At 39.1% G+C, this 15,436-nt stretch overlaps 1 protein-coding gene across 1 annotated transcript in view; it reads right to left on the bottom strand.

Moving 5' to 3' along the window:
• Positions 1-15,436, bottom strand: part of MSH2 (mutS homolog 2) — a 65,072-nt gene that overhangs the window by 26,584 nt on the left and 23,052 nt on the right. Inside the window, exons 7-8 of the mRNA XM_072857098.1 lie at positions 10,414-10,613; positions 5,123-5,232 (exon numbers count right to left, since the gene is read on the bottom strand). Of these exons, the coding sequence (XP_072713199.1) occupies positions 5,123-5,232; positions 10,414-10,613 (310 nt within the window). The remainder of the gene's footprint in view (positions 1-5,122; positions 5,233-10,413; positions 10,614-15,436) is intronic.

Genomic DNA, 15,436 nt, shown 5'->3' with positions numbered 1-15,436 from the left:
AGGTGAGTTATATGGGGAGTGCGTTCTGGAGATAATTTGTCGTTTCTCCAAATCAGCTATGACTTCAGAAATTCCATTTCGTGCCGCAGCAGAAATGGGATATTGCGGTACGTTAGTGATTTTTGACTCTGGGAGCGCAGGGGCTGCGCGCAGTGCCCGCACTGCAGCCTCCCGGCTTCTGCTGGGGTTGGGATCGATGTTCGAGCCGAAGGACCACGCGCTGCCGTTCGGCAGGCGCCAGGTTCGTCCGTTTAAAACATCGAAACCTAAAATATTTTCATGGTGATCTTTAATTGCAAAGCGAGTACTCGACATGCGCTTCTCACCCGGGAGCCATAAATTGACCTTGGCAGTTTGGCACTGAACACTCACTCCGTTCACGCCAGTAATTTTAACTCTTTGCCGTCTGGGTCGTACACCCAGCTTCTCAGCATCTTGTTGTGTTAATAGTGAAATTTGTGCTCCCGTATCTATTAAAAACTTTACCAATTGTCCTTGAGGACCAACTGGAATTAAAATGTATGGGCCGTTATCATTTATCCACTGATAAGCCTCCACTTTCCGGACAGGCAGGCCCAATTGCCTTCCGGACACTACCCGTTTTTTGACTTCATGTCCTGCAGTTCCTCCCTAAGGGGGAGGAAGGGGTTATCTCCCCTTCTGGGGTCTGGTGCAGGAGGAGTTGAAATATGGTCCTTCCTTTCACCATTATCTCGTTTCTGGAATGCTTCAATTAGACTTAAAATAATGCCAGTAGGTTGACCTTGAATCGCAGCTCTGGGAATGCCTAAAGCTAATGCATTCCTCCACAACTCATTCCTCTGTTCTCGAGAGATTCTGTTTGGGGTTTTTAAATTTGTTTCCCTTCGATCTAGTTTCTGTTCCCTGTTTTATGGGTCTTACTTTGTGATCTCCTCCCCGGGGCTTCAGGTTTTGTTTTTCAGCTGGTGCATCATCCCAGCCCATCTCACGGCTGTAGTTAACAATGCCGTGCATCAGTTCTGCCCAGGTAGGGAGCTGCTTGTGGGCATTTTGAGCGTTATCACCTAGTCCCTCATTGTGCTCTGTGTCTTTCTTGATCTCATCTCGTTTTGCAACTAAATGGGATTTAAGAATTGCCGGGGCTCCTCTAATCAGTGGTTTTAACATTGCAAAATCTACTGTAGCAGACAGTGGGACATCATGGGACCCTCGTTTGTGCATGGCTTGTATACAGGCAGCTTTTGTGATGGCTGTAGAGAGCTCACTTAAAGATTTAATGGGAATTATGGAGGGTTCACCTCGCTCCATGCTGTCTATTCCTCCAGCCCAATAAGCTACTCGGCTGGTGATAGAATGAGGTGTATTTGTCGGGTCAGGCCCTAAATTTAAGAAAACTCCCGGACCCCAATAGCCCGCTTGCTTCGTCCTCACTCAACATTATTCGGTCACCGCCACTGAGGCATACTCGCCACAAGTATTCCGTTTCAGTTTCACCTGGTTTTCTGCTATATCTCTCTTGCAAATTTGTCAATTGCAACGGATCCCAGGGGATGGTTCGCGTAGTATGTCGCGGATGACCACCCGAGGACCCACAGTTCTTTCTGTTTTAACAATGGGTCTGGCTTCGTACTCAGGAGGATTTGTGGGGAACAAAGGGTCGTCGTCTTCTGGCTCGCTATCATCGGGATCACCCCAGATGTCTCCATCCCAATCTTCAGGGGATACTATTAGTTTCCTAATCTGTACGATGTCGGGGGGGGGGGAGCCTGTATAAGCATCATCTCGACCTTTTCTCCCAACTTTTGTCTTTTTCCTTTTCCTCCTGTAACTGTTTCTGCAGTTGTTCAATTTTAAAAGATAGTAACAACTCAGTTGCCTTTCTACCTTCTATTTCCTTCTCTAGGTCCTGCTCCCTTTTATTTCTGTTGTCTCTTTCCTGATGTGCAGCTTCTAAACAGGCACCTAGCATCTTGCAGATAATTCCTTTCCCTTTTCCATCTTTTGTGTGGCCTCTAGTTACTTTTAGGTGTTCTTCAATGGCTTCCCAATTATGCCAATTGTCACGAGTCCATTCTGCTGAGAATTTGGGACTCGGATTCACTCCATGCCTCCGTAAATAATCAGTGATACTACTTGCCATCCTGCCGACTACGCCAATTTGTCGCGGATGGAGTGAGAGTGCACTTCACTCGTAAGAGAGAAGTAAAAATATAGTTTATTGATACAAAATAGGGAGTTAACAAAGTTCAATGCGACAGTGTTTTAACAAGATTCGATGGCGAGGCACACTTGATTATTTACTGCATAGAGGACAGGGTCAGACAAAACTGTCAGGGAGACCCTCCCGTTGAGTCATGAGGTTCGGAAAGGATCCCTTGCTTTCTAAACTCCTTCTCAGAGAGGAGTCTAGGTGCGGCTAGATCCAGTCCTAGTCCCAGACTTGGTCAACGGTTTATATCTAAAGGATTATATGTGCGCAGTCAATCCTTTATATCACTTAGCTAAGATTTCAAAGTTTAGCATGCTGTTAGTCACTTACCGAGGATCTGTTGCGGCAAGGAATCTCTCAACCTCGAGGAGTAACCTTGAGAGGCGTCCCTGCCCAAGGGGAGATCCTGGCGTGCAGCCCGCTGCCGTGCAGGAGAGCTCAAAGGGCCCTGGGCTGTCCACTATTTAAGGAGTAAGATGATTGACTTATGGTCATATTTGCATATCAGCAAGAGGTTTAGATCCTTGCTTCAAAGCAGCCAATGGCTACTTTGTTGCCATTTGTCCTCAAGGTCCAGGATAACTGGATGCAGCTATCAGGATGACTCCCACTGATGGTTACTGCTTGTGCAGGGAGCTGGGGAGCTGGGGGGGGGGGGAGCACACCGCCACAACTGGCAAGAGTCATGCAAAGGATTATAATGAAAGCAAATCCCTTAACGCAATACGGATAAGAAGCAGCTAGACATTCCCCTTTGTTCTATTAAACACACTGCATTTTTTTAGTGTAAGTTCTTGCTCAGAGCTACTCTGAAATGAATGTTCAAAGTATAAAATATCTAATGTGGTAAGTAGCAGACTAACATCACAGCATTGACACCACTTTCATACCTGCATATGTTTACTTACATGAAATAAGACCCAAGTGAGTCACATTTCCAAGGGGTGATCAAATGAATGAGGTGATAGCAAATAATTTGCAGACTCTGGGACTATGCTGAGCCAGCTAGCTAATCTGAAAAACAAGTCCTTCTGTAAAGGGCTGTGCTCTTACGACTCAAACCAAAATACTATATACCAAAAACCACTAACAAACTTTGAAGTTGCCCTGACTTGAGGAGGAGGTTGGAGTAGATGGTTTTTCGAAGGCCCCTTATGATTCTGTGAAAGACAGGAATGGAAGTGACAGTTTCTCAACTTTTATTACAGCTAGGTAAATGAATAACCACATCCCACACTTTTTGAACTTAGATGTTTCTTTTTATATTAGAATGGATTATTGACATAATTTAGTTGCTATGACAACCTGTTCTTCAATCACACTCAGAGTAGAGCTGGGTATTTTGTTTGAACTCCCTAAAAATTTAAGAGGAAACTGAAGTCAAAGTTCGAGTTTTAACGTTCACACGGACAAGGCTTATTCTTCTAGTAAAACCAGTGTTGGTTTATCTCTAGCCATTTTCCAGTACCTTGAAGGGGAAAAAACCAAATTCGACACACTGGATTCTATGGGACTTGATTAAAAATAACTGACTTGTTATTCTGTTTAGAAGGACAACAAAACATTTTTAAAGTAGAAGCTGAAAAGAAATTTGAAGAGCTGGACTATGAAGGGTGAATGCTTAGAACAGCTGTTAGTTTTAAAGAAACCAGAGTCCCAGGGCATACAAACTGCATCAACAGATGGTCTGTAACTAGTATAAAGCTATAAATTTCTTCATTATCATATATCACAAATTACAGCAACACGTCAATCAGACAGTCTTTCCTTAAACAGTAAAACACAGTTGATGAATGCATACACAATACAAAGAGATAAAAAGCGGTGCTTCTGCCTTTGGAGAAAAATATGCATGTTCAAAATTTTAAAGCCATTGCAGTTTTCAAAAGTTCAACACCTTGCCTTTAACCATGCCTGGCACATGGTTAGGTACATCTTGTATTTCTACAGTCAGCTGAGATTGACACTTACGACAATCCTAAAAGCCTCCCAAGTCTTCCAAAATGACCGAAACATCTTATTGAAAAAAGAGCATTAAATACATTTCTAACTAAGCATGTACATTTCAAAATGCATCTCACCAATTCTCTAACAAATATAACAGGAAAAAATGATGTACAAAAGTCACTAAAAATCTTGGCATTGTTGCACCCAGTTAAGCAATGTTTCATGTTTTTGCCTGCATCCTACGTGTTCAGTGTTAAACAACGATAAATCAGTCATTTATACTCAACCCTTCTCTTTTCCACTACAGATTTAAGGAACAGGAATGTTCCTTCCAGCTTGCTTTGGCCAATTTTTCTTCCAAAAAAATGCTAGTTGTCCCTTGCAAGCATAGTCCTATCATCAGTAATATTTTATAAGCAAGTGTAGATGCAAGACTAAGATAATTGTAGTAGCTTTCTCTCTAGTGAGAAATGTCTTTACACTGGAAAGTAAAGTCAGTCTTTATACCTAGGTCAATCATTTTTCAGAGAGGCAAACTGTTAGTTATGAAGACTTAATCCCACCAAATAGAGCCAAGTCTAATGAACTTTACAGAAGCAGATAAATATGTAATAATCTTATTCTGACTACATTCTAGATTTGAGACATACCACAGAAACTTTGAAAATATGAAGAAGCGGGAAAGTGACAAAGTAATTTCCCCACTTTTAATACTGATGAGGTTTTTAAAAAAATAGTTTCAGGTCCACAGCATCCATGTACCCAAAGCATTTTTAAATTAGCTAGATAATTTCAGACAGTGGGTGAATATCCTCTTGATAGTCAACTGCTATACCAATAACAGTCTTCATATATTCCACAGCTAAACTATCACTAACTACTTAATATAGCTGATCAATTAAATTTAGTGTGTAGAGCAGATTGCAAAGTTCAGTAAGAAACTTTAATTGCTAAGTAAACCCCCTCCCACACACCAGCCCATACCTTATCCATGTCCAATGTTGTTTCTATCATCTCCAGAAACTTTGAGAAGTCAGAGTAGATATCATTAAGAGGTGTTATAAACACTGCCAACAACAACATCTGGTGAGCTCCTGTTAAGAACAAACAAGAAAAATTATCATTCACAAAACCCCACAACTTTACCAGAATTCACTTATCCAAGACAAACAGCACAACTATACAGCTGGTTAATTTTTATTAAGATTGGCTATGATTATTTCGTTGACACACGCATATATTTTTCTAAAATTGGCATTATCCAATTTATGGTCTGATTAAGCTTGTACCTATTCTGTCATCTTTGTTCATATCTGGTGGTATTAATTTCCTTCTACTATGAGTAAAACTACAGACAAACAACAGCTTGCAAGCAAACCTGCTGTCTGAACATTACCTATTCTTGCACATAAAAAGTTGAAATGGCTTTAGTAAAAAGTGTATTCTACAGCAACCAATTTTAAAGATACAAAGTGGAAGTCTCATCATCCACACTCAAGAGTTTTTAATTTTTCTTAATTCAGAATTACCAAAAATTGGTAATATGAGTTAGGTTGCAATACGGACATAAATAGAAACTGAGGTGTATGTTTTTTGGTTTTGTTTTCCTTAAAAAAAAAAGACCATCTACTCTAACCAGATCTTTATAATCACTAATCTTTCCACTAAACAGGAAGTCATCAAAATTAAATTAGTCTTTTCCAATGTATTTTGTTAGCACAAATACTCTGTAGCACCAAGTATAACTGCATAGCACACATACTGGTTGGAAGTGCATACAACACCGTAAGCATCGAATGCAAAACGCAGTTCACAGTTAACTTAGCATGTACAGATATTGCCAATTTTGTGAAAGAAGTATTTTCTTCAGGCCTACAAATAAGCACCTATCCAGCAGCCAGCCGTGAAAACGCTCTGTCAGTAAATTAATGTTTACATCTTTGCAGCCACTTCAAATTATGATTTAATCACAGAAAGATCAGCATTTTTGACTATATGATTTACACAAAATGCCTCAAAAAGAATCCAACACTATGAGCTTATAGTCGTTGGATTATGCACAGAATTATGATATTTGCCCCAGATGTTTACAGGCAAGGCTTTGCATATTAACAGAGAAACACAGAATTAAGCTCTGGCTATTCCAAAGCCTCCCATTTTCTTACCAGACCAGGGAAAAAGTCCTAATCTTTCCTAAGAAAAAATTCCGTACAAATTTATAAAAGTCACACAGTGAGGACATGATTACCCAAGGAAATCTCTCTTTTCTCTCAGCAGTAACTCAAGTAGAAATAAAAAGTTTGGTTTGTTTCCTTTTCCTCCTGTGCCTTTTTGCTTCCCCACTCCCCCAAGCTTTTAAAGTTAAAGCTCTTAACTGATTAGTATCTATTAATAGAGAAAAAAAATTATATGTTGTTGAGAGATTATTGAACTTGTAAAAAAATTGAGTCTTCTGCTGACTAAAAATCTTCAAAACTAAGAGAGATCTGAAATAAAGCACAGCTTGCTTTTTATTCCAAATCCTTTGCTTGCTCTCTGCTGCCTTTTTTTTCCCCTCCTGTAAGAAGACACATCTAAACCAACCTAGAAAATAAAAGGAGGCAGTAAAGAAGGAAGAGACTGAAGAGCGGAAAAGAAGTTTCACATCCATTCTTCAGAGTGGACTTAGGAGTTCCCAGTGCACCAGCTGACAGAGTGCATGGCAGACAACGAAATAATCTTCAGTATTCTTGAATTCATTAAAAATGACTGTGCTTGAACATAAAGTAGCAATTACTATTTCTTTTCTTGAAAGGAGTAAGTAGGAAAGTTTAATAATACCATTTCATTATTTAAGAGTACATCTTCAGACACCATAGGAAGATGTCACATTCAAAAATTAGAAAATATTAATTTATCAAGTAAATAAAATACTAATGTATTTACATACATTTATGATATGGTTCAAATTGATACACTGCAAAATTGATTTACACTTTCAATCCAACTTCATATTCAGTATCCAACACTTGAAGGAAGTAAAATAGTGGAGTCAGTGAATACTGAAGATTTATAAGTTGTATGCTTATGCTTTTCTTAAAAGCATAACACTTGGCATTAAGAGAATACGAGCAAGAAACACCATGGAAAAACTCTAAATTAAACTCCAACTCATCTTGCACCTGCATTCATAAACTCATATAAAAGATGCATAGTAAAGAAAACATTTTGCACCTCCTCAACATTATTAGCATGTAAGCTAACCATTGAGACAAAGAATAATAGACCTATGTACCATCAAAAGCAGAGATGCATATTGATCACAAAGCCTATCTGCTCCCAGGTACAGTTCTTAATTTAAATCATAATTGACTTACTGAAGCACAGATTAAGTGTTTATTACATGCATTAAAGACTTTACTATTAATATGGTTTAAAACGTTGTACAGAAATTAAAATCAAGCGCTAATCTTCAAACTTGAAGCATTTATATAGTTAGTTTGGCAGCAAACAGAAGTATGAAAACTGACACTATTCTATCAAGGCAAAACAGACAAACCTTGACAACTAAATGCACTTAAACCAGCTATTTTGATGGTACAAAAGGTCTTAGAAAAAATGGTGAGGAAAGAACAAACAGCAAAATGGAAATTTGGGATAAAATATAGTATGGGTTTACCAGAGGTGGATCATACCTGTATAGTGCAACGTCTGTTTGAGATAACTGACCACCTAAGACAAAGGGAAATCTGTACACCTAATCTGGGCTCTTCTAAAGCATTCAACACAGTGTCACATGGGATGCTAAGATGCAAGATTCATGATTAATACAATAATCAGAAGGCAGTTAAAGAGGACATCACCAACTTGTAAACGATGAATGAGCTGGCAGAACATCAGCAATGCAGTTCCTCCAGGGCTCATACAAGCATTTATCTTTTTCAGATGTATGAATTAATAATATTAATGCACAAAAGAAGGCTGCTTATAGAATTCACTAAGATATACAATGTGGAAGCTATCAGTAGATGAAATTGGAACAAATTAAATCAGGAACATAACTGACCTTGAAAACTGGGCTAATAGAAATGAAGTAAAATTTAACAGTGAGTAAGATGATGCACTGATAGATAAATGAATTTCCACTATGAGGAGAGGAATAACCAGGAATCAGGGAAATTACAAAGGATGGGAAACAGCCAAGTTTGATCACAACATGGTTATAACACACCAGTGCAACAGTCATGGAAAGAACAGTACTGGAACATGCAATAAGAGGTATTTCCAAAAGCAGTAAGGGGGTATTCAAGCCACTGTATACAATATGGTAAAAATACACCTGGAACCCAGCGTACAGTTCCTGCATCCTGCATATTTACAGGCTTAGAATAAAGAGTGTCAGTCTGAGATAGGAAGGAAGATGCTTCAGCAGCTTCTTGAAGACAGACATCTTGTAAGTACCTAGATTTTATGCCCCAGCAATTTGAGTAATGAACAACTGCTCCCTTTTGCCAGCAATAGCAAAATGATTTGATGACTCAGAGTCCTTTCCTGTCTTACGCAGGTTTCTTATGTCTCAAAAATAAAAAAGTCATCTTCACTCATTATCCCCCTCCTCAGCTTTCATCATCCATAAAAAACAAGCATCTCAACAAAGCAATGCTTCATACTGAGGGAAAGGCAATCACTGCTGATCACTTCATGGTGTAGTTGCTCTATCTCCCCATAGCCATTCACAAGAAAAGAAAGTTCTGAAACTGGCAGATACTCAGAATTGTCAAAAATCTTTCTGACTTTCCATCTCTTGATCAGTTAAAAGATTTTGTACAGTCTTAAACAGGAAAATTATCAGATCCAGTCTGAAGCACATACATTCAAAATTACCACCATTCTTGTACTTTAAACAAGGGCATACAAGTACAAATAAAAATAAAAACAACACATTTCACTTAATTTAAATTATCTTAGATATACTGCTGATGAATGCCCTACTAAGGCCAACTGATTCACGTGTAAAACAGCAAGAACCTTTTGCAGTCTATTAATTTTTCCATATGGTGAGCTTAGCAGTTTGCCTTACACAGCTTGCTCCTCAAAACTTCTAAAAATGGAATTGTTTTCCCACCCCAATGTTATGACAGAGAAACTCTGTTGATCCAAATGACAACTAATAGAAAAAGAAGTAAAGACAGGAAGCGAGCATTTTGAACTAATACCTCAGTTTAAGATGGAAATCCAAGAGCTCCATGCCAAGGCAAACACAAGCAGAGTCTGTTTGGAAAAGCCAAAGGGACACAACAAAGATAGCTAAAGCGGGGCACAGCCCTTTAAAAAAAGCTGTATCTGCCAGATCAGATCTTAACTGCTTTTGGAAATAACACAGCCAGCAAACAAAAATTAATTTAAGATTAATATTTTAGAAGATAAATTTCATTACTTGAAGTCATAAAACTATAGCACAGAAAAGTATAAGATACTGGGTAATATTACTGTCTACTCAAATATGGGGAAGAAATTTTTGTAGCCTTACCATTTCAAACATTATTTCTCTTTAAGGCTTTGATGCTTGCTTTATGCAAAGAGTTTTTCAAACAAATTAATGGGCTTCTACAAAAATATGCTTTCTGACAGGCCAGGACTGCTACTGCTGTATTGAATCAGCCCCTTGTTATGCTGACACTTTCTTATTCTGCATTTTCTTGGTAACACATAGAAAAGGAAAAGAAATAGCAACCTTTGTATTTTCTAGCCTTGCTTGTCGTAGCATTGAGCTTCCTACTAATGAAGATCAGAAGAAACCCTGCCATGTTACTCTTATCAAATACAGGAGCATTACAATTAAAAAAAAAAAAAGAAAAAAATATTCAAATGATACCAATAAAGCTTAAACTAGTTTTTTGCGTTTAATTACAACCCAAAGTGCAAAGTGTCTTCAAAAGGCACACAACAATATTGTATGAATGGTATCTTGTTTGTAAGATCATAACAGACACACAATTGGTCAAGAATTCTTAGAGACAAGTCGACATCAAAGATTACCACACCATCACCCAACAGCTCAAGTATTTCAGCTACACACTAATTGGAATGCTTTTTCATTTAAAGATTTCACTATGTTTATTTTTAAGTATCTGACTGGCATTTCAGAATTTCAGCTCATTTCAAATTCAAATGTCTTTAAGCTTTATTCCTGCAACAAAAGTACACAGGAACAAAGTAATCTTTGGAAATCTACACAGTTTCTTTGCATTGTCAGTGTATTATAAAACATTGAAAACAGACAGGGATAGCATTACCTTCATGTTTTTCTAGTGCTTGTACAACATTAGGCAGTTGATTAATAGCCTGATACATTCGGTAACAGTCCTGTAAGTTTGCTGCTTGTCTCTGAAATTTCTTTGCCAGCCGGTTAAGATCTGGGAAGCGACGTAAGAGATCTTCTTGAAGGCACTGACGTAGTTCTGGATCCACCACAAAAGCTTCAACCAAATTCAACCTAAACAAGAAGTTCATAACACTGATTAGCATGACATGACCTGTAATTCTTTTATGTCACTAACTAGAACGAAAACATTTATCTGGCAGTTTCTAGCTATCCGTTCTCTGTGGCTGTATCCATTGACAAACTTTCCTGATAAAAGAACAAATGAAACTAGGACAACACAGGAGCTGAGAAAGCAAGGATATTTAGCTTACGTCATGCTTCTGTAGTTTTTAACAGCTGGGGTATCTAATGAACAGCATTGGAGTGAAACTGTTTGAAGCGCAAATGCCAACATCTTTTCTGTTAGGTACGTTGAAGCTCAGAACCTACTTTTGAGATTAATTCTTTCCCTGCACCATAAAAGAAGTCATCCAGTAGTCTACGAAAGAACAGATATTAAGTAGGAAAAACCCACACGGTAGGAAAAAAAACACTACTTGGCAGAGTTTAGCTGCCTGTGGTCAAGGCCAACATTGACACTGTGCAACCCTGGATCACAGAATCAGAATCGTTGAGGTTGGAAGGCACCTCTGGACATTGACTACTCCAAGTCCTTTGCTCAAAGTAGGATCAGCTAAAGCCAGCTGCCCAGGACTGTGTCCAGTCACGTTTTGGGTATCTCCAAGGATGGCCCCAGCATCAGCCCCTGGGATACACCACTAGTGACTGGCCTCCAGCTGGACTTCATGCCTCTGATCACAATCCTTTGAGCCTGGCAGTTCAGCTAGTTTTCAGTCCACCACACTGTCTACTTACCTAGTCCATACTTCATCAGAGGTAATGGGAGACAGTGACAAAAGCCTGCTGAAGTCAGGATAAACAATATTTACTGCTCTCCCCTTATCCAACAACCTAGTCAATTTGTTGTAGAAGGCTATCAGGTTGGTCAGGCATGATTTTCCCTTCATAAATCCATGCCAACTACTTCCAGTCACCATCCTGCCCTTAGTACATTTAGCAATGCTTTACAGGATTATTTACTCAATCACCTTCCCAAGGATGAAGATGAGGCTGACCAACCCGTAATTCCCTGGACAGTCCTTTTTGCCCTTCTTGAGGATTGGAAGAAAGCAAATGTCACTCCTATCTTCAGAAGCCTCCTCCAACCATCATGACCTTTCTGAGACAATCAAGATTGGTCCCACAATGACTTTGGCCAGCTACCTCAGTACTTGTGGGTGTATTCCTTGGGTCCCACGGACTTGCATGTGTCCAATTTGTTTAAATGTTTGCTAAACTGATCCTCCTCTAATGAGGTCGTGTCTTCTTCGCTCCAGACTTTGCCACTGGTTTCAGGTGCTTGAGATTCCTGAAGGTAAATCTTACCAGTAAAGACCATTGTGAAGAGTTCTATAAGAAAGAGGTGTGAGAAGCCTTGTCTTAGCTTGAATGCAGCTCTCGAGTGAAGGTGAGGAGGCCAAGGCACTCATCCTTGGTTCTCACCTGAGCTATGCTGCAGCCGTACCTGTGCGTGGCCATGCACGCCACTGATCCAGACCATGACCCATTGACTTGACTTCCTTGCTTTGCCTCAGATCATCACTATAGACTTGCCTGGAGACCCAGACTGTTGGCCAAACCTGGTTACTGTCACCAGATATACCCAGTTTGCTTCATGCAGGTATTGGAGGACTGCATCCTTATCAATGAGGGTACTGTCTCTACCCGCCTTGTTGTCACCATTGACTCCCAGCTTGCCTTCCCTTCAGCCTGCCTTTACTGCTGCTCTGACATTTTGTTTTGTGTTGGTTTTTTTAAATAGTGAAATAAATATTCGTTAAGTGCTGAAAGCAAGCATAAATCTCAATGAGAAGTGACAGAGCATTAAATTATATTTTCCCCACTAGAATGTAAGTGAACTTTCACACATTTCTTGCTTTCTTTTTTGCACCAGTTAACATTGTCATCATTACACATTTTCCATTACTTTGCATTCGCAGTTAAACAAAGAAAGTCAGATATTGTTCATTCTGGAATGCCAGAGAGTTCAGTGTTCTTTGGTCACACTTTAAGAATACGAAGAAAGAATTCTGCCCCCTTCAGAGACCTCCCCACACATGATACATGGTGTTGATTTCTGGTTAATCACATTAACATGCTATCTATCAATACCTTGGCTTCAACGGGGCAGTTAATTTAATTTAGAGACACACAAGCAGAGAAAGGACAGCTTTCACCACGTTATTTCTACTGCTTTGCTTACTGGCAGAAAAATGCATCAGTTTCAACAACAGGAACATTTGCATTTGCAAACTGCATTGGGAATGTCAATTTTTTTTTGTCATTTTGAAAGAAGTAATCTCTGCATTACACCATGCAGTGTTCTGCAGAGAGAGCTAGACACTTGAAACAGTACACAGAGGGTAACATGGTACACTGCCTCAGCTAATTAGTAAAGACAGTCACTCAAGAAACAAAGGCTTTGTCTAAGGTAACACAAGAGACACACACCCCTGGACAGGTAGAAGTACATTTCTGTATATAAAAAAATTCAAAAGGAATGTCCTTCTGTTGTAGAAAGTGTTCTACCCACACCATTCCCGTGAACTTTCTGTATTATACCAAACAAAATCGATGAAAAAAACAAAAGAAGAATCCTACCTCTACATTTATCCATTCAACTATTGCCTTAATAAGTAAGTTTAAAGATTGACATTGCTGACCCATAATGGTGCTTTATTTCCATAAGGGAGAGGAAACATGAGGAATCTCTGAAAGATCCATTGAAGTTTCAGCATGTATATAGAGCTTGTGAGAAGTAGACAGGAATATACTTAAGATACCTACTGCAAGAACACAGAACAAAATTTGTATAAGTAACGTCGTAATAGCCAAATAATTTCCAATTCTGATCCCTGTTGGTCTTTCTGAGCACAATTTATAGCTTTCAGGCTTCTGTCAAATGCTTTGGAGGAATAATAAGAATTACATGATTCTGTCACAGCAGATACATTGCCATCTTTATTAAAAATCCCCACAATGTACCTAGCAGACCTGACTTAAGACTTGCATCACAAACTTTTCTCAGAAGCACCAGCAGCAACTGGTGACCAAACACACTTTGTAAAGGCCAGATTTTTTTAATATTAAAACAAAACAAAAAACAACCCAAAGACACCTGACACAACTGCTTAACAGCCTAAATGTAAGCCTACTAACCAAATGTCTGCCTACTTTCCCAAGGGGATTACAAAAGGAATAAATCCCATCTGCAGATCTTCCCCTCAAAGTATCTTCAGCCCTGTCAGAGCTTACTGAAACTAGGGGCAATATCTGCCAACTTGTTCCTCTTCATAGGAACCAAGTAACTTGGTCATTTTTAGTCCTGTAATCTGGAAACAATTCCTTTGGCAAAAACAAGACAGGGTTCACTGAAAAAACTTACAATAAAGCATACTCATATGTTCTTACTGTTACCCTGCTTGGTCTTTAGCAGTTATGGCCATGGCAAACACACACAAGAGGTTGCACTATTCTGAAGTTACGCCCTCTCACTTCCCAGGTGATATGCAGGATTTGTAAACGTATTTATTACTTCTCAATTATCAAAATATCACCACACATCAATCCATAAAGAGGCAGTAGTCACGAATATGTTCATATTTTCTTACCTGCAAAGCTGCATGAAATTCTAATTTAAAACACTCTTTCGTCACTTAATAAAAGTACTAGGAAGAAAGCAACACACACATTTGGAGGGTTTATCCAATTATAAAAGTGAATTTTAGTCTAGAAAAATACTTCTCTTGCCTGGGGTAGGAAACCAAGATTCAGTGGCTTTATCCAACCTGCTTAAGCTACAGCCTACTCCATGATTTCTACATTAAAATTTCCAGTATAAAAACTATTTTCCCTGATTTTGATGACCAGTCTCAGACATGCAAGAATGTGCAAAATTCAAGTTTGTCTTCTATATTAAATCCCATCTTGCCCTCTGATAGCTTATGTTTCAGGCCAGAGCAGTCAGTTTCTCTTCCAAGAGGTCCTTACCCAATCAATAATCCTGGCAGGCACGTACACATGGAATCGCTTCTTGAAACTTACTAAATTTTGCACTTGGCAAAGACCAGCAGCAACAGTTTCTATAATGCCACAGTACAAAACCCAGCTGCACAGAGACTTGCCTTCAAGCTCACACACGGATCCCCAGCACCCTTTCTGAATCCATGAAAAGCTCGGTAAGACACAGGCAGATTACATTCTTTCTTTCTATACACATTGCTTTATACTTGCTCTCATTAAAATCCAAACCACCCCTGTTCTGTCCAATCAGTCAGACTGGTTTGGTTTGCATTAGAAGTTTGGCCCTTACTTGCATCATCTATAAAAGTGTCAGTACCTTACTAGCCAGCTGCTATCCTAATCATTAAAGAATATCTCAAGTGCAGCTTCTAGACTCTTGAGCTTACCTTTGCCAAGATTAAAACCTTTTTTTTTTCTTTTTGCTTGTGCCTTTTACACAAACAAACCCTTCACTTTCATCCCACGACTCCCTCAGCTTGTTCAACAGCCTCTTGGATAAGAACTTGTCAAAGGTGTTTTGAAAGCCCTAATTTATTCTTTTGTTTTTCCTCCTTTGTCCACAACAATGACAAGTTCAAAGAATTCTCAGATCAGCATGATACAATTTTCCTCCACCAAAACCATGCTAATTAGACTAACATCTCATGACCTTCCTAGTACTGTTCCATCTTCCCCCTCCTATATTTGCCAACCACAAATATAAGGCTGACAGGTTTGCGTTCATGCCACATTTTGCATTACAATTTTCTGTACGGTAAGAATACATACAAGGTTGCTGAATAGAAAGGGCTACATTAAGATAATGCAACTAT

This window comes from Ciconia boyciana, chromosome 3 (genome assembly GCF_034638445.1).
Source record: "Ciconia boyciana chromosome 3, ASM3463844v1, whole genome shotgun sequence".
Classification (NCBI taxonomy): Eukaryota; Metazoa; Chordata; class Aves; order Ciconiiformes; family Ciconiidae; genus Ciconia; species Ciconia boyciana.
The sequence above is the reverse complement of the archived record's forward strand: the minus strand, read 5'-3'. Positions and strand labels throughout refer to the sequence as shown.